The sequence below is a fragment of the Microtus oregoni genome, unplaced genomic scaffold, assembly GCF_018167655.1.
Source record: "Microtus oregoni isolate MIOR12 unplaced genomic scaffold, Mior012 000004F_ref0000308, whole genome shotgun sequence".
In the NCBI taxonomy this organism is placed as follows: domain Eukaryota; kingdom Metazoa; phylum Chordata; class Mammalia; order Rodentia; family Cricetidae; genus Microtus; species Microtus oregoni.
This window is the reverse complement of record NW_024543063.1, coordinates 43,920,085-43,939,633: the sequence shown is the minus strand read 5'-3', so window position 1 is coordinate 43,939,633 and position 19,549 is coordinate 43,920,085. Positions and strand designations below refer to the sequence as shown.

Genomic DNA, 19,549 nt, shown 5'->3' with positions numbered 1-19,549 from the left:
GTTCCCAAGGCCAACCTCATTCTTTTCTACTACTCCCAGGCTAGGTTGTTCTTCTGACTTGTGACTATAAACACAATACCCCTATCCTAAATCAGCTGTTTAGTAAATATACAACTGTCCTTAGATTTTAAAACCAGGGCTGATGGGTCGGTGGATAAAGGTACTTGTTGCCAAGCCTGATTACCTGAATTTGATCCCTGGTACCCACATGGTAGAAAGCACAAACCGACTCCTCTATGATGATCAGCAGGCCTAGAGTAAGGACTTGTGGAAGGCTCTGCCTTAATTGGGACATACATTACCACCTGCCTATCCCCAAAACTTGGACTGTAGGAGCCAGAGGTAATGAAAACATCAAGGAAATGGTGTTTTCCAGACAAAACATATGATATCATAGCAAATATGACAGTATACACAAGACTTGCACAAGCTCAAACTAACAAAACCCCAGTTTCAAAAGGGAAGGTGGGCAGGAAACCCTCATACTAGCTGAGGAGCTCCTGGCATTTGATAGCTGCTAGGAGAGTCAGTTGCTTTCATGATGTGACCTATGCTAGGTCAAATGAGGGCAGGCCTCATGCCCTGAAACTAGATGGTCATTACAAACTGGACTCTATAGGGATTAAAAAGAGAGATGGGAGACTAGAGAGATTAACCAAGGAAGGAGTTGGGGTATGTATGAATGTGTTCAAGATACACTATATTAAAGAATAAAACACCATTAAAGTCAGGCATTGTACCCCACGCCTTTAATTTCAGAATTTTGGAGGCAGAGGCAAGCGAATCTGTGTGAGCTCAGGCCAGCCTGGTCTAGATATTGAGTTCTAGAATATCCAGGGCTACATATTTATATATCGTATTATTTTTGGAGGATAATGGGTAAAGAGAATGAATGATAACAAAGTATAATGACACGTGTTTATGAAGGTGCCATAATGAAACTCATTATTTTGTATGCCAACCTAAAAAATTTAATAAAAAAGAAAATATTATTTTTTAAATGATTTATTTATATTTTATGTGCACTGGTGTTTTACCTGCATGTATGTCTGTGTAAGGGTGTCGGATTCCCTGGAACTGGAGTTACAGACAGTTGTGAGGTTCCAAGTGGGGTTCTGGGAATTGAACCCACTGCTCTTAACCACTGAGCCATCTCCCCAGAAACAGAATATGTTATATTTTTTAATAATAGAATTTTCAGGGTGGGGATGGGGAGCAGGGTCTTGTGCTGGCTTCCAAATCTACACGTAATTGAAAATGTCCTTGATTTCTAATCCTTCTGCCTCCACCTCCAAATGCTGGGATTATAGGTGTGCGCCACCATACCTGTCTTATACAGTGCTGGAGAAGGAATGCAGGGCTTATGCATGGTAGGCAAGAACTCCAGAAACTGAGTTACAACCCCAGGCCCAATTTTTTTTTTAATTAAATGTATTCTGAAAGATACTTATTTTTCCTTGGACACTGTTTAAATTTTAACTGAAGGAACTCTCTCTTCTCATGTCTTCGTAACAGTTATAGATTGCTAACTATTATTCCTCTCTCTCCTTCCAGCCTAATAACCATCTCCCAAGCTCTGTGTAGTACAACTAGCAAACATAAATTTATTTTAATTTATGTGTCTGTGTGGGTATTGTCACATGTGTGCAAGTGTCCTCAGAAGCCACGAGAGGATGCTGAATTCCTTGGAGCTTAGAGGAGCTTACAAATTACAAACGTTTGTTAGCCACCGATATGATTGCTGGGAACTGAGCTTTTGTTATCTGGAAGAATAGCAAGCACTCTTAACTACAAAGTCATCTTTCCAGGCCCCAAACTGGAATCTTTAATGTCTTGCATTTGTCACACTGCATAGAAATTGCCTAAACCAGAAGTTCTCAGTCTGAGGGTCGCAACCCCTTTGGCAAACCTCTATATCCAAAAATATTTACATTACGACTCATAACAATAATAAAATTATAGTTATGAAGTAGCAACGAAAATAATTTTATGGTTGGGGTCACCACAACACAAGGCACTATTTTATAGGGTCACAGCATTAGGAAGGCTGAGAATTGCTGGTCTAGATGCTTGTCTACTTCCCCAATTTATTGTAGGTTCAAGGACAGAAGCAGTAAGTATGACATGGCATGTGACATATATAAGGCATTTACTATATTTACATATAGTAAATATACTACTAGACAATGTATTTTATAATACAGTGCTGATAAAAAAAAGAAAAATTTTTATTTCATAACCCTATACTTTTATGGATGGAATATTCTCAGATTATTATTAACTAATTAGAGGTATAACCATAATTTTAACCATAATTTCTTTGGCTAGTCATATTTCACCAGCACCAAATTATTAAGACAAGATTTTCCTGCTGAGCTAGTGAAGTCTCAGCACCAGCAAATCAGAAGTGTTATGGTCAGATAGCTATAATGGAATGCAGAATTCATATTTTCCTGTCAAATGATCACACTGCACTCATTCACCTTGCAGGAAAGGTCTGCAGCTGATTGTTTGCGAGGTGCAAGATTCGCAGGTGTGGGTGCCCGACCAAGACAGGGATGCACTGGTCTGTCAGGAGGTTGTTGGTCAGGTACAGCAGCTGCAGCACACTCAGACTCTCCTCTCCAGCACACGCAGAAGGCAGAGACTCCAGACTATTTGCAGATGCATTCAAGTATCTGAGACTGACAGAACACACAAAGAACATTATTCCCTTTGAGTCTGTTACCTTCTTAAGTAGAAACCATCATGCCCACTCCCAAAGTCAAGAAAACTTTTTTACAGATAGTTTTCTCTTAATATATGCAACTCAAAGCTCGGTGACAAGAAGGAACATAGGCAAGGTTATTTTTCTACCATTCTATAATGGCTGCAGGCAAAATCACCTACTTCATTGCAAGGACACTATTGAATACCACCTTTAATATATGACTGAACTATAAAGACAACATTCAAAAAATTTTGTCTCTTTGTGACAAAACATTATTTATTTAGCTAATCCCATAATACTCTGATATCTACATAGATTATCTACATAGAGAACAATTCTGTACACATATTATAACCACTATAATGAAAATCTTGGATTCTTATCCAATTATTTCCACAGTGCACAGTTCTAGAAACAGAATTTATAGGATCAAAGGATACAGGTATTTTTATAATGGCTAAAGATATACTGCCTAGTTGAGATCCAAAAAAGTTAGATCAATTGTGCCATTTCTTGGTGTTTTTGGCTAAGATCAAGTACAAATTGCACTCATACAAGAAGAATACAGTCCATATTTTTATCTACAGTATAATTCAGGTTAATCTTTGTCAATCTAACAAGTAAACCATGGTATAATTTTAATAATCTTTCAAATACAATGTTTGTATCCTCAGTGAAAGAAAGCATCATTAAACTTGTGTCTTCGTGTGTGTGTGTGTGTGTGTGTGTGTGTGTGTACACGCGCTCGTGCGTGCCTAGACAAAATAATCTTGAGTATCATCTTCAAGAATGCTACCCGTGGAATGGTGACATGGCTTAGATAGTAAAGGTTCTTTCTACCAAGCCTGACAACCTAAGTTTAAACCCCAGAATCCACTAGGTAAAAGGAGAGAACTGACTCCACAAAGTGGCCTTCTGACCTTCACATGTATACTATACTGCATGCATAAACACACCTGTATACATATACACACAAAATAAATGTAACTTTAAAAATGCTGTGTACCTCCTCGGAGATGGGATCTCTCACTGGCCAGGGATTACCAAGTAGGCTAGATTGGCTGGCCAGCAAGTCCCAGTGATACACTTGTCTCTACCACATCTGTGCCAGAATAAAAAGCACACACTGCCATGTCCCACAATTTAATGTGAGTTCTGGGTAACTGAACTCAGATCCTTCTGCCTATAAGGCAAGCACTTTACCAACTGAACTCTCCCTCAATTTGAACATATGTGTTCTTAAATATACATGGTACGTGATCAGCATCCCTAATGAGCTTTTAAGCCTGTGGAAGGCTGTGTGTTCAGCTCTGATAGTATTACATTAAGGAGATGGTTTCTTTTTTATTTGTTTGTTTGATTTGCTTTTTTGAGACAGGGTTTCTCTGTGCAACACTGGCTGTCCTGGAACTCACTCTGTAGACCAGGCTGGCCTCGAACTCAGAGATCTGCCTGCCTCTGCCTCCCAGGTGTTGGGATTAAAGGCGTGGGTCACCACCACCTGGCAGTAAATGGTCTCTTAATTATCTTCAGGCACTTAAAAACTACATTCTGTATTATGTACAACTTATTAATTACCAACTTCAACATTTCACAGAAACATGCCCAAAAGAAAATCTCCCTCAGTTTCATTTATTTTTTTCTGCTGTTATTTTTTATTTTATTTTGAGGATTATCCAGCTAAGAGTATTATGCATTTAGAGATGTATATGCTAGAAAACAAAAGACCTGTGGGAATGTCTCCTGTGACCCTATGTTAACTAAACATAGTTGCTACTGCTCACCTGTTTCCCCATCTCTAAACTCCCTTCTTCATAATGTAAAAGACTACCATTAAAATCCTACTTTATTGGGCTAGAAGATCACTAAATTGTAGAGCATTTACTTAATACAAGCAATACCCGAACTTAATCCTAGCACCACAAAAAAAAAAAATCTACTTTTTCTTTAAAGATGACATTAAGATAAACCTAACTATAAGTTTTAAGACAGGAAGACATACCATTTACATGCTAATTTACAACAAGATAGCAAATGATGCCTTGCAGAAGGACATTAACTTTAAATGCATGGTTTTCAAAGCAGGTAACAAATGTTCTGGAAATCAAGAGAATATAACTCAAAGATCACTTGACAGAGCTAGCATAAAACTGACTTTAGTAGTATGTCCTTTTTTTCTCAACGCAAAAGCTAGAACTTACCAAAGGCTCTGCCTGAATACAACTCCCCTGAACACAGTGAAAGCCTGAGTGCCCTCTTGCGGGAACCATTCACCAAGTAAGTAATTAAGTATTTGATAGTTTACTATGAAACTTGATTTTATATCACAAAAAAGTGCAACTAAGTCTCTGCTTCCAGCTGGAGTATCAAGTAAACTGTAAACCCAGAAATCACTCCAAGGATAGGCCGGTGCAGTTTATGGAGGCAATGCCTGTGCTCCTCTGAGGAACTCACTTTAAGGCTTTGGAGAAGAGAGTGTCTGGCAGCCTGGAGAGAGTGTTGTGCTGGATATCCAGCAGCTCAAGCGGAATGTGCTCCACCAGTGCTGGAAGGACGTGGACGTGGTTGTGTCCTACCATCAGCTTCCGGAGACTCAGACTACTCAGAATTCTAAGGAGAAACAACAGGAAAAAAAAAAAGCTTACTTAAATCCTTTTTTAGGCTGCCATAGGCCAGTTAATTAAAATCAGTCAACTAACAGAAACCTATTTTTAGAATGTACAACCACTGACAAATGACTGAGTCAAGAAAGCAGTCACAAAAATCACCCCACCCCCACCCAGAAGTTCTGGGTGAGATCTTGAGGACAAGTGGCCCAGAGAGTCTAAACTAGTGGTTTTCAACCTGCGGGTTGTGACCCCTTTGAAGGTCAAACAATTCTTTCACAGGGTTGCCTAAGACCACTAGAAAACACAGGTATTTACATTATAATTCATACCAGTAGCAAAATTACAGTTATGAAGTAGCAATGAAAATAATTTTATGGTTGTAGATCACCACAACATGAGAAATGTACTACAGGGTCACAGCACTGGGAAGGCTGAGTTGAGAACCACTGAGTCAGCAGTTTCTAGAATAAAAACATTCTGACTTAAGTCTAGACAGAAATAAAGTCTAGACAACATTTATCAATACTAATAAACTCAGTATGTTTACTAATATATTACATAATGAAATTTTTATTACAATAAAAATGACTAAGTGTTTAAAATAAAAGACTAGACTATTTAGCCATGAAATCCAAGTAGAGTTAGTGACTTGCCAAAGATGTAATGGTCTGTGAAAGACCGCCTTGAAATGGCATCGTCTAGATATGAAGATCATGCTCCAGAGGCTTGGTGCTACCTACTGTGCTATAACCCTCTAGCTGAACTGTGAAGACTCCACAATCAACCACTTTACACTGGCGTACTTCGGAATATATAATACAGTGGCCTCGTCCTACCCCTTAAGCACCACTCTCTCCTCCCTCACCTTTAAACTCTCACCATCTGGTACAGGTCAAGTCAAATACCATCTTACCACAAAGCACACTCTAATTATTTCAGTTCTTCTGAATTTCTAAAACAATTTGTGTCATGATTAAGACCAAGCCTCCAAGGTAAGAAATCTCCATTCAAATGCTAGCTCCCAGTGGCCCTGGGGCCTCAGACAGGTGACCTGACCATTCTTAGTTTCCTCGTTCCTAAGGTAAGGCTGACAGCACCTACATAAAAAGTTTATAGGATTAGGTAAGATCATAAAACTGGAGTTCTCAGAAAATTCCAGCTCATAATAAGACACCCTATGAAACAGCCATATTCATACAATCATACCACCAGCCATGCCGGAAACTTTCAACACGGGGTAGCAATTGCATGTGTGTATAAGTCACCCTATGAAACAGTCATATTAATAAGATTATACCACCAGCCATGCTGGAAGCTTTCAACACAGGTCAGAATTTTACTGTTTCTTTAGGCTAAGACATGCATTAGTCATCACTATAACCCTTATAGTCCATTATGTTGCCACCTCCTATTCAGCAGGTCTTCAATAATCACCAACAAATGAAAGGCAACCCAAATTTAGAGAAATACTTAAACACATGCCATGAATGCACCTGCACACACATACCTCACAGGAATCTCGGTGAGAAGATTGTAGCTCATATCTAGTATTTCTAGCTTTTTTGCTTCACAGGCCCAGTCAGGGACACACTCTAGCAGGTTTCTGCAAAGAATAGGAATTATCATGTAAGATGAAAAGTTACGGTGGCTTGAATACTAAATATTTCCCCCAAAGACATTATTGCAGTTTGTTCTAGCAGACTATAGTGCTATTATAAATTGGTAGGTGGGACTGCAGAGATTGTTTAAGAGCACTGGTTGCTTTTTCAGAGGACCAGGGTTCAAGTCCCACCACCCACATGATGCCTCACAATCATCTGTAACTCCAGTCCCAGGGAATCTGATATCCTCTTCAGTCTTACAAGGGCACCAGGCACAATATGGTATACAGACATACATGCTAGAAAAACATCCACACACACAAAATAAAAATTAAAAAAAAAATTCTTAAAAAAACTAACTGGTGGAACTTTCATACTGTAATCCTAGTACTTGGGAGGCTGAGGCAAGCATGAGGAGCATAAGTTCAAGGCCAACCTAGGTCAAATATGGAGACTGTCTTTAAAAACAAACAGAAGAAAGAAAACAAAGGGAGGGAACGGAACAAGGAAGGAAGGAGGGAAGAGCTCAAAGGAGAGCTGGCCTTTCCTTCTTGGCTCTCAGTTGCCATGAGGTAAGCCACTATGAGCTGCCACCATGGGCTCAAGGTGACATGGGGAGGTGGCCATGGATCTGAAACTGCAAGACAAAAATAAGCTTTTCTTCTTTCAAATTGCTTGTTTCAGGTATTTTGTCACAGTTATGGAAATGTAAATAACAGACAAATTGAATTCATTTCACTAGATTCCAATGAATGGATTAAGTCACCTTACAGGAGGGACACTATTTTCAAGGAATTCTTTGGGATATTGCCAAAAATAAAGCCGGCACTCAGAAAATACTGTGAAAGCAGAAGGGTAGAGAGAGACAAGCACTCAAACAAGCACAGCAATATATATCAACTGTGTTATACACATGTTCAGAGAAGGGTTTGAACAGCAATATATATCAACTGTGTTATATCACATGTTCAGAGAAGGCTTTGAACAGAAGCAGCAGGATGTAGTGAGGCAGAATGAGGAGAGATTTGGAGGAAGTGACATCAAAGGCAATCAGGAATTCCATGGGTAATGATAGACAGAAAAGAAGCTAATTCTAAGAAAAACAAAAGGAAAAGCAGTGAGAAAGTAGTGGCAACAGGCAATCAGTAGCAAGACAAAGTTTCAAACCACTGGAAACATGAATTTGAAGTATTTAATACAGATCCAGATCAAAAGACTTCTACTGTCAGATGTAATCTACCTTTTCTAGGTTGCAAGGTGTCTGTCAATTGTGTGGCAGAATGCAGTGAGAGCTGTGTAAAAAGATACAGACATCGCTGACAGCTTAGAGAATAGAACACTGCCTGAAGTAGGCCAAGGCAACTCCGCTAAGAAACATGACATCTGGGTTAGATGCTGAAGAACATTATACTGCGACCTTACATGTTGAAGATACTCCAAGAAAGGATGACAACCTGAGTCAGAGCAAGAAGGAATGTGATGTATGATGGGAATGTCAAGCCATTTGGTAATGCTAGAGCCTGGAGTGATGCTCCGAAGACAGAGGAAAGTTAGGCTGGAACAGCTCTAAACCATGTCTGGAAGGTTCTTTCTTGATCCTACATACATGGGGGCTACCCCAAAGGTTTATAAGCAGTGTACACATGATGCGAGCTATGTAGTTTAAATTACTGGTAAATGGAGCCCAGTTCAGATGATTCTGCTGATAGAAGGAAAAATAATCAGGGTTGCAAGCAAGAAATAAGAGTAGTCATAGAGCTGAAGGGGTGGGAGGAATTCCAAAAGTACTAAGGAGGCAAAGATGGCAATGACTTGGAGAAGGATTACATATAGGAAGGAGAACAGAATAAAGAATAAAAGCTACTTTCAGGCTTCTCACCTGGATGACCAGGGATATGACTGTGCTGGTGTGAACCAACACAGGAAAGAAGACTGGTACAGGAGCAGATAAGTTTAATTTTGCACAGGTTTCAGGCACCTGGGAACGTGTACAGCAAGATTAGCTAGTAAAGAATTGGACACATGGGCCTAGCCAGAGAAAAGAGGGTCAGTTTAGAAACCTGATCGACGTCAACCCTTTGGGTGACTAAAATCACTGAAATCAATGAGACTGCATCCATGACAGGGCAGTGTGCCAATTCAGAACTTGAGGGGTGACTGACTTAAAAGGCTGCCAGAAAGAAAAGAGAATATCAAAGACACAGAAGTAATGACTAGCATGGCATTAAAGAGACTATATTGGCTAGTTTCAAAGATGCCTTAAAAAATGTAAAAAGACTAAGTGTTAATAGGAAAAAGCAAATTAAGAGAAGGCCTACAGTGAGCTGCTGTCAGGATTAGGAAATGGGAAGTAAAGAAATGGAGCTCACAATACAAATAATTCTTGAGAAATGTAGACAAAAAGGTGAAAACAGTGGTCACACCTAGTGTGAGGGCTATGAGATTAAGCAACACTTTGTTTATTCAGACAGAAGAGATCTAAATCTCCTTCCTCTCCCAGAGGCTCCTTCCTTTAGCTATACATTAGTCCTCCCACTCCCACTCCAATCAAGACAAGTACCACCCTTATGAACACACTCACCGGGAGAGTTCCAAAGAAGTGAGCAGGCTGGGCACTGGGTAGACGTTCACTGCTGTCAGCCCTATGGGAAAACAGACACCATGTTAACAATGTTCTCTGAAGAAGAAGATAGCAAGAACTACTGAAAAGGGCTTGAGAGAGGGTTCAGTGGTTAAGATCACCTACTACTCTTCCTGAGAACCCAGGTTCAGGTTTCAATACTATAGTGGTATTCACAACAGCCTGTTAACTCCAGCTCCCAGGGATATGATGCTGCTGGCTTCCATGGGTACCTGCACATTCCTACACATACATACACATCATTAAAAAAAAATAAATAAGAAGACGAAGAGGAACACTGGTAAACAAAGCAAAAGTGGTTTTGTGGAGATGACTAAGAAGAAAAACTACTGGCAACTAACTGTGACTGCCGTTTGACCCCAATCCAATATGTCTTTGAAAACACATATAACTACTCACTTCAGGATTCTGTGCATTTACACTACATTAGAAAGTCACTAATGTTAACAGTTCCACTTAGTGTGTAACTTGAAAAATATCTAGATTAAAAAAAATTATTTTTAATTATGTGTATGTATATTGGTATGAGTACACAATGAAGGGGCCCTCAGATGGCAGAGGTTTTGGGTCCCCCTGGAACCAGAGTTAATAGGCAACTGTGAGGTGCCTCTTATGGGTGCTAGAATCTAACTCAGGTCCTCTGCAAGAACACTTCAAGCTTTTACTCACTGAGCAATCTCTCCAGCCCCAATATCTGGATTTAAAGATGAAAACAAACTTAAGTGTATAGATCAGTAAACTGCAACACACTAGTAGAACAAACGCTCAGATCATCACACACAGCATTACCAACTCCCAGAGCACACCTTTATTTATCTCCTCTTCTAGCCACCACACATCCCAAGGTGCCATTTTTTTATCCTGGCTCCAAATACCACAGACAACGCTTGCCATGTATAAAACCAGAACTTTCCTTCACAACTCACCCCCACAGGAGCGTGCTGGGTAACCCAGGTGCCCTGAACTCTATCTTCTTGCCTTACCTTCCTAAGCACTGGGATACAAGGGTGCATGATGGCCAGGAATGCAACTCCGTTGGTCAAGTGCTTACTTGGCATGCAGGAGGCCCTGGGTTCTAAGTCCCACACTGCATAAACCAAGCATGGTGGTGCACACTTGTAATCCCAGGCATATTTTGAGATGAGATTTCTTGTAGCCCAGGCTAGCCTTAAAAGCACTATGTACCTGAAACTGGCCTTGAACCCCTGATCTCTCTCCCTCTTGTACATGCTTGCTCTGACTTCATTACTCACATTATGCTTATGGCATTTGTTCATACTGTTATATTATATCTTTTTAATGTTATTTTTGCAAATATGAAACAGACAGACCAGAGGGGCCCATTCCTCCCTAGGGCACTGAACTGGTGTTAAACTTTGTTAAAGTGTTGTAAAATCACTACTAGTTAATGATGTTACTTAAGTTGTTACTATAAGCATTCCTCTGATATTCATCTTCCTGTAAACCAGGGAGGTGCTGGGAGAGAAAGCAATTTCATGTCTCAGCTGACAGATGCTGGACTCTCCCTTGCTTTCCCTGACTATGTTGAGCAAAATGATCACCAGCGAGCCAAACGAGCTTAGGCCAGAACCAGCCTTTATGAACACACCACATAAGCCTTGAGAAAAGTACAAGACAACTGTATTGTTATCAGCTGCAGCTCCCAAACCCAGGGCCATTTCAGTTTACATGGGACCTTTTACTATCACACAAGCCTTGATGAATCCTAGATGACTCTGCAACCACTCCTATCCAGGCCAGAAATGAACAGTTAACAGTAGGGGCCTAGCAGAAGGATCATTAAAGCTGGTGTAAACACAAACCTTCCTTTGCATGACAGGCTTGCTGTGATTGATGTAAACACCTGTCTCTGACTATAAGCAAGCTGTCTGCTCAATTGATGAGTCAACTTGGAGCCACAACATTTAGCCCTAAAAAAGGCTTCTCTGAAGTTATCTTTTCTTGCCTCCTTTACTACAGGAGGCTAATCTGGTTATACGGAAAGCAGCAGAAGAGACAGTGGAGCAGCAGTGGTGGCTGAGGCAGCATGACACAACTGTGCAGCATGCTAAGCTGCAAAGGTGGCAAAGCTATGGCTTCCTGAGAGCTGAAGAAGCTAAGGAGAGTCCCAGCCTGGCAGCCAGCAGCAGCAGTAACAAAAGGGTAGCAGTAGCTATTTGCTGTGACACTGACCAATAAGAGGCAGCTGAATAGTCCTGAGGGAGCAGTCAGGCCAGGAACAGGCCAGGGACAAGACTGGCACTGGAAATAGAGAGCAGGCAAAAGAGGCAGAGCTCTGAACTGGAATGAGGACAGAGGCCATAAAAAGGCAGAAAAAAGCAACTGCAGGTTCTGGTTGCTAGAAGAATACAAGAGAGCTTTCAAGTCTTCAGACACCCCAGTCTGGGAGCTGTAATCTGTAGTGGTATTTTATTTGTATTTTAATAAATAAAACATGCCTGAGAATCAGAGTGCAAAGCTAAGTCACTACAGTCAGGGAGTGTGGGCACACACTTTAATCCAGGACTCGGGAGACAGAGGTAGACAGATCTCTATGAGTTCAAGGCTACCCTAGGCTATACAAGATTGATCCAGAAACAGATCCTGTTAGTGGTGGTGGCTCACACATTTAATCCCAGAGTTTGGGAGTTACACACCTTTAATCCCAGCACTAGGGAGGTGGGAAAAGGAGCAATATGGCTGGGTAGAGAGAGAAATATAAAGGGGAAGAGACAGGACCTCACTGGAGTATGGAGTCCGAGGTGTGGTAGAGACACAGTGCAGTCTAGGCAGTCTGAGGATCACCCCTTTGGTCTGAGCATTGGTAGAAGTAAAATCTCTTTAGTGGCTTACTGCTCTGCTTCTCTGATTTTCAGCTTTAATCCCTGTATCTGTCTCTGGGTTTTTTTTTTTTAATCATTCATGAGGACTCCTGATATTTAGGCCTGCCTAGAAGCTACAATGTCAGTTGCTTCTACAGGCTGAGGAATCCTGACTTCCTAAGCAATGCTTCACTTGTAGGGCTATTACCAAAGGCCTATGTGGGAGTTGGAACACTAGAGGGAGCCACTAAGCCTCACTCACTGCCATGACGTAGAGTAGAAAAGCTAAAGAGAAGCACTGGAAGAGAGCTCCTCCTTGTCCTGTCATGGTTTCTACATGGTATAAAGGAAGGTCCCTGCCAGCTGGCTGGTGGCAAATCGACCATGACTACCCAGTGTAGGGCTGCTGGGCATTTAAAGCTTCTCCAATTTAGGGTGACTATGATATCTTATCCATACACATGTGAACTGATCTAAGCACGGATAGTGAACAGAAGCCAAGAGAAACCTCGGGTATACCAGACACAGTTAGCTCCAGTAGTTGCATGGAACATTTCCAAGGTGACTGTACAGATTAGCTGTCATAGCAACAATACACAGTGCCAGTTAACACTCAATACATTTGGTTGTTGTTATTATTGTTTTGGGTTTTCCTAAGGAGAAAGATAGGCTGAAATAGTATTTGATTTTGTAACGCAGGCTAGATTGGAACTCTTGACCTTCCTGCCTCATCTTCCTAAGTACTGGATTACAAGCGTGGGCTACAGCACCCAGTTTTTACACAACAGGCTTTTTTCTTATTATTATACACTTATTTATCTCTGCATGCATGTATGTTTATATCTGCATGAGGGTATCATGTGGCCAGAGGACAACTTGTGGGAGTTGGTTCTTCCTTTCCATCCTGTGGGTCCAAGGTATAGAACCCAGGTCATCAGGCTTGGTTAGGTTAAGCTCCTTTGCCCTGCTCAACAATAGCAACTTCTTTTTTTTGTTGTTGTTGTTTTTGTTTTTTCGAGACAGGGTTTCTCTGTGGTTTTGGAGCCTGTCCTGGAACCAGCTCTTGTAGACTAGGCTGGTCTCGAACTCACAAAGATCCGCCTGCCTCTGCCTCCCGAGTGCTAGGATTAAAGGTGTGTGCCACCACCGCCCGGCAACAATAGCAACTTCTGACTGAAGAAATTAATCTAAGGTAGGAGTGAAGCCTCTATAACATGATAAAAGACAACAGAACTGAAGTCCCTAAACTTTTATCCTAATTACATATTCAGATACAGAAAACAAAACAAAACAAAAACAACAAAAATGAGCAGTTTTCCACCATCATCAGCTACCTCTAAACACACATCTGTCTTATATTTTCCTTTAATACCAGGAGGGAAACACCACCCTGAATATTTATCATTTGTGTTACAGTTTGAACCTAGAAAATGCTGTTTTCTATGTTTAAGTTTTGGTATAACTCACACAGTATACTGTTATTGTACAGTTTTGCTTTCTTAGTCAAAAGCTGTTTCCAAGACTTATTTGCACCAGTTCACAAAGCTTTAGTCCATTCATCTCCACTACTGTACAAAATCTACTGTGTAAATACATCACTACTCATTTACCCATTTTCCTATTAATAGTCTCATACTTTCACCACAACACAATACTGTGACAATTATTGTGTGTAAGTAGCCCTGAGATAAATGCCAGCAGGAAATTGTTCACACAGCTCTGCCACTTTTTTGACATGGTCACCTTCCTCCAAGGTGATCCGCAGTCAACCTCTTCCTGGCTGCGGCTGAGGACACTCATTTCTGTCACTTAGTGAAATTGAACATTTTCCCTTTCCTTCCTTCCTTAAACATAGAAAACTGTAAAGTGTGGTGAAGCATACCTACAATACCAGTACTTGGGAGCTTAAATCTTGGGTGGTATAGTGAAACTGTCTTAAAACACCAAAAGCCAGCAGCTCTCTCCTGGCACTCCGCTGGCTTATTATCAATACCAACTCTCTGCCAGCTTCGGAAACCTTGTGCACTCCACTGTAGCCTCTCTAACTGATACTCATTATACAAACCATAAATAGACATATAGATATAGTTAACGTCTACTGTATGACATGAGAGCTAGTATTAGCAACTAAGATTGGAATAAAAGAACTTGCAATCACTTCAGTCAGGCTACAAGGTAAGCAGGTTATATAACAGATTTCTGTCATCGAAACCACTAAACCTTGTGAACTGACTGCTATGTCATTTGGCACACCATGGAAAGCACCAACATGTCTGTTTCTGGCATTTGTGCTCACTCACTACTGGAACAGGGTCTTCTCACACTACAACCAAAGCAGCAGGTGATTCCCCAACAGGGATTGGGAAACTTTTTCTTGGTAGGCTAAAATAAATATTTTAGTGTTTGTGGATCATAACAGTATGTTACTCCTATAAACTATGGCATAGTAACATGAAAACAGTGACACATACACAAAGTTAAACCTATGAGTATATACCCATAAAACTTGATTTATGAGTAGAAAAACTTGAATTTCATGTAACAAATATGATTATTCTAATTTTAAGCCAAATTTTTAAAAACATAAAAACCATTCTTTATAGAATATGCAAAAAAGAGGGATAGGACAGATTTAGAACCTGGGCCGTAAGGATAACAACGCCTACTTCATAACAGATGCTCTGGTTTGAACATGCTTATCCACCTACCCGACCCCTATGATTCTGCAAAATGCCTCTTACTGTGCTCACACAATGAGTCTTAGTACCCTTTCCAAGTCTAGATATAGATATAGATATATCCATATCTATTGCTTTAGGGGTATTGGCTTAATTAAAAGAGAAAGCTCAAGGGGTCACACAACTCCATTCTGCAGAGTAGCTGAGAAGGACCACAGATGCTATTCTTCTTAGAAGGCTCAGACTACAGTTGAAAGCAAAAACAGGAGGTTGGGTAGAGAACTCACTGTTCCAACTGGCGTAGAGGGTTCGAAGGGAAAAGCCACTGAGTGTCAGCTCCCTCAGCTGGTTCCGCTCACAATGCAGCTGCTCCAAGCTACATAAGGAGCTAAGATCCAAATCAGTCAACTGATTGTCGCGCAAATCCATGTGAGTGATGTGTTTGTTTCCCTCCAGACTGTCAATAATCACGGTTTTCAAGTGGTTCATCCTTAATATTCAGAAACAGAAAAATAATTTCTATTATGTGGACAAAAACATAGGAGAGGGATGACCCTTTCCTCTCTTTCCTGAACTTGAGAATTTCATTACTTGCTTCACTTTTCAAGGTCCTACAGAAAACAACCACAGTTTATCTACAGAGAAAGAACCCAAGATCCAATTAAGTTAGAACCGGTAGATACATACACAAATTAGACAGAGACAGAAAAACAGGGCAATATCCACGGCTAGATAAACACTTACATCCCAGTACCTAATAAGGTCAGGTGGGAATGGGGAGGACAAGGAGATGAGCATGCTATGAAGTGAGTGAGAGGCTAAGCGACAGCAACAGCTCCCTTTCCCTGTAGTTACACCTCCTCTTCTCTAGTACTGAGACTCACATGGCATTAAAGAGAAGAAAATAATCTGAACATTAAATGCAAACTTCACTAAATATTTGAGGTTCTTGTCTCTACCCCTACATGACTTCACACACATCAGCCTGTTCTCCTTCTCCTATATGCTACTAAGTTCCTGTCTATGTCTTTACAGGGCTTGCTATCTGCTTCCTGAAACGACAGAACACATAGTAGTTATCTTTTAGCGCCTTCCTTTAGAGAAAGATTGTCACTATAAAACAAAACACATAAGAAAGTCTTAGTAGTGAAGCTGTGAATATTTCAATTACAACACAATGTTATCAAGAAAAAAAAGTGACTAACAGAAAAATGGTCAAATTTATAGAAAACTAGAAACTACTAGTCTCCACACAAAAAAGATGTTCATCATAAATGCTCATTAAAACAATGGAATATTGTGTTCTGACTTCTACAGCCAATAAACGAAAGGAGACTACTGAAATCCGTCTGGATAATGGTTCAAGGAAAAGGAAATTCTCATACAGTGCTGCTGAAGAGTACATCAGACAATCCTTGGCCATTTAAGTCTTTGTCACTGACAAACTCACCAGATCATTAATCTCTCTACTACTGGGTAAATAATGAAGTTTTACTATGTATCTGAAAACATCTATCTTTACACCATTCTAAGTTCCTAATGTTTTAAAGAAGTCTTTATGAGAAGACATCAAGGTCTATCACAGCAGAGCTCACCTGAGATCCACATGCTTAACATGGCTCATCCTGGTCAGAACTCCTAAGTTCAGAACTTCCAAGCGGTTTCCAGCCATAACCACTTTATCTAACATGGTGAGTTTCTCCAAAACCTCAGGAATTTGACTAAAATTGTTGAAGGAAATTCCCAGAGAAGTAAGCTGCTGCAGGTTTCCCAATTCATCAGGTAGAGCGGTGAGAACATTGCCATCAAGGCAAAGGGTCTGAAGACTGTGGGAAACAAACAAGCCTGCTTTATGGAACAGCTCAAACATACAGAGCCAACAATAGGGGTTATAATTTATTATTAAGCCAAGCCACTAATTATTAACAATCCAAACGTGACAAACCCCCCCAATCTTGGCCCATGGAGAGTTAACAGAGGCTTAGACATAACTTCTAAGGATGGGCCTTCAGACACTCAAGAGCCAGGGTCAATGCTGCTGAAATGGAGGAAATGGGTTACCACTTGGCAGTATGGTCACCTCTGGCATCAAGAGCCATTGTTAAATAGAATCCTAGTAAGAATGTGACTTTTCTCACTGCGAAAGTTCCAAGAACTGCCTGCATCCTAAGACAAGAGATGGTCCCCTGCAAGCAAAAGGAGAATCTAGAAAAAGCCAACACTTACTTTAGCAGATTGCCAATCTGACTTGGCAAGTCATGAAATCCATTACAAGAAAGGTTGAGCTCAGTCAGGGTAGAAATCTCACACAGCAACACAGGAAACAGTCCAAGCTTATTATGGGATAAGTTCAGGCCCTTCAGTTGAGAAAATCTAAAGAACAAAGGCACAAATATAGACCATATTTCCACAAACCCACAGTGATGGTTTGAATAACTAAGATACCCATTATATGTCTTTACAGAGACCATCAATGGACTTTGATGATCTGTTTTGTTTACTGATTATTTTATTATTGTTGTTGGAGATAGGGTCCTTCTCTATAGACTAGACTGGCCTAGAACTCAAAATGTAGCATAGGCTGGCCTCAAACTCAAAATCTTGCCACCATTTGCAAAGGGGTAGGACTGCAGACATGTGCCATCATATCCAACTAAATTATCCAATAAAATAATGTAATAAAATGTGCACCAAATAATTTGCTTTAAAAACATGTTTTCATTTTCATGCTGCCAAATATTGTGTGGACACAGAGGATAGCAAAGTAGTTAAAACATAGTCCATGTTGTTAATGAAACCGAATCAAGAGAATTCCCCTAAGGAGGCAAAAAATCTACATGGGCGTTCATGCTGCTACAATTCTTTTCTACTAAGTCACATCTGATACACTTAATTTCATTTTACTAAATGTCTACATATAATATATAAAAGTTAATCTATTCAGATACCATAATACCTAACAAATACATAGCACATTATAAGCAATTCTTTTTATAGTGAAATTATATTGGTTCAAATGCCACTTGAAACAAAATGGACCAGATGAACTTGAAAACACGTGTGACAGCCTTGTGTGGTAAAGTGATTTGATCAAATCACTACAAGAATTCTGTGTTGGTTCCTTTGGCTCACAGAGTAAAGGTTTCGATATTATCTTGCCTCGAGATAGTGTGGCTATAAAACGGGTGTGTAGAACATTATGTTTTATATCATACAAATATAAAATAAGAACCCAAAGGCATCATTCTGCTTTGAGAATGGAGCCCATAGGATCTAATTCTATAGCTCTTCTCTTCCAAATATCAATGTCTAACTTCCAGGGGACCTGACTTTGATTACTTACTACTCCTTTGACTTTTGAATCTCTGCCCAAACTCTCTAACTGGATCAATTCTAACTTCAGGAAAATTCAGAAAGAAATGCTAAAGACTGGTTTCCTTAATATTAGAGCTTATCTTAATTTAAAACACAAACATGACTCAAATACCTGTACCATTACTAAATATTATCTTGTACCTGTAAAAGATTAGATTTTAAATACCAATGTTTTCTTAAGATTATACTAGGAGTATAAGAAATATGTTATCAACACGAATGTGTAAAGCATGTCATTTTAATGTGCATTCTTTTTTATTCAAGATGTAAAGTGAGACATTTTGCTTTGCTTTTCAATTTTTTCCCTTCCCCAGCAGAAGCCCACAATCACACCCTGCCATTATTCATGGACTATGTTTTAACTACTTTACTTTTTTTTGTCTGTGTAGTCAGGGTCTCACTTAATATAGCCCAGGCTGGTCTCCCATGCTATCTGGTGTAGGTGGAAATACAGGGTGAGATGTGGGGAGAGTAGCAAGGTAGAATATATTCTAACAAAGAAGACAGAAAAACACACAGATCATAGTCGTGAAGTTGTGTGGGGATGAAACAATTCCATTACCTGAAGAGAAAGTTTCGAACCTGACAAGACTCAAGAGTTGGTAAGAGCAGGTACAAAGAAAAGATTAAACCTGCTCCGGAATTCTTGAAATCAGGCCTGTCTACTTGAAGTCATTTAAGTAAGAAACTTTTAATTAAAAAACTGTTCACATACCGAGTCTCTCAATCTGCCATAGCTGCAGATCATACTTTATCATCAATGAGCATCCTTTACCAACAATATAAAGATTATCCCAAGCCTGGCAGGTGGATCTCTGTGAATTCAAGGTCAGCTTGGTCTATATAGTGAGTTCCGGGCCAGGCAGAACTACATATTAAAATGCTGTCTCAGAACAAAACAAAAACAAACCACCAAAAAAGATCATAAAAATCAATGGCAACTTACTGTAGTCTTTGAAACATAACATTCCATTAACCCTCTGTTTTACAGGGAGAATAACGAGGGAGATTTGTGTAAATAAAAATTTTGCTTCTTCAAAAAGGAGTGGGAATTTACAAATTATAACACGATGGAAAGTGCCGATTTGGACATGGTTCATCTCTCAAAGGTTC

General features: G+C 40.0%; 1 protein-coding gene across 1 annotated transcript in view; it reads right to left on the bottom strand.

Annotated features, from left to right (window-relative positions):
• Positions 1 to 19,549, bottom strand: part of Phlpp2 (PH domain and leucine rich repeat protein phosphatase 2) — a 77,772-nt gene that overhangs the window by 13,836 nt on the left and 44,387 nt on the right. Inside the window, exons 7-13 of the mRNA XM_041649856.1 lie at positions 17,288 to 17,434; positions 16,657 to 16,887; positions 15,349 to 15,551; positions 9,502 to 9,562; positions 6,827 to 6,922; positions 5,165 to 5,320; positions 2,484 to 2,684 (exon numbers count right to left, since the gene is read on the bottom strand). Of these exons, the coding sequence (XP_041505790.1) occupies positions 2,484 to 2,684; positions 5,165 to 5,320; positions 6,827 to 6,922; positions 9,502 to 9,562; positions 15,349 to 15,551; positions 16,657 to 16,887; positions 17,288 to 17,434 (1,095 nt within the window). The remainder of the gene's footprint in view (positions 1 to 2,483; positions 2,685 to 5,164; positions 5,321 to 6,826; positions 6,923 to 9,501; positions 9,563 to 15,348; positions 15,552 to 16,656; positions 16,888 to 17,287; positions 17,435 to 19,549) is intronic.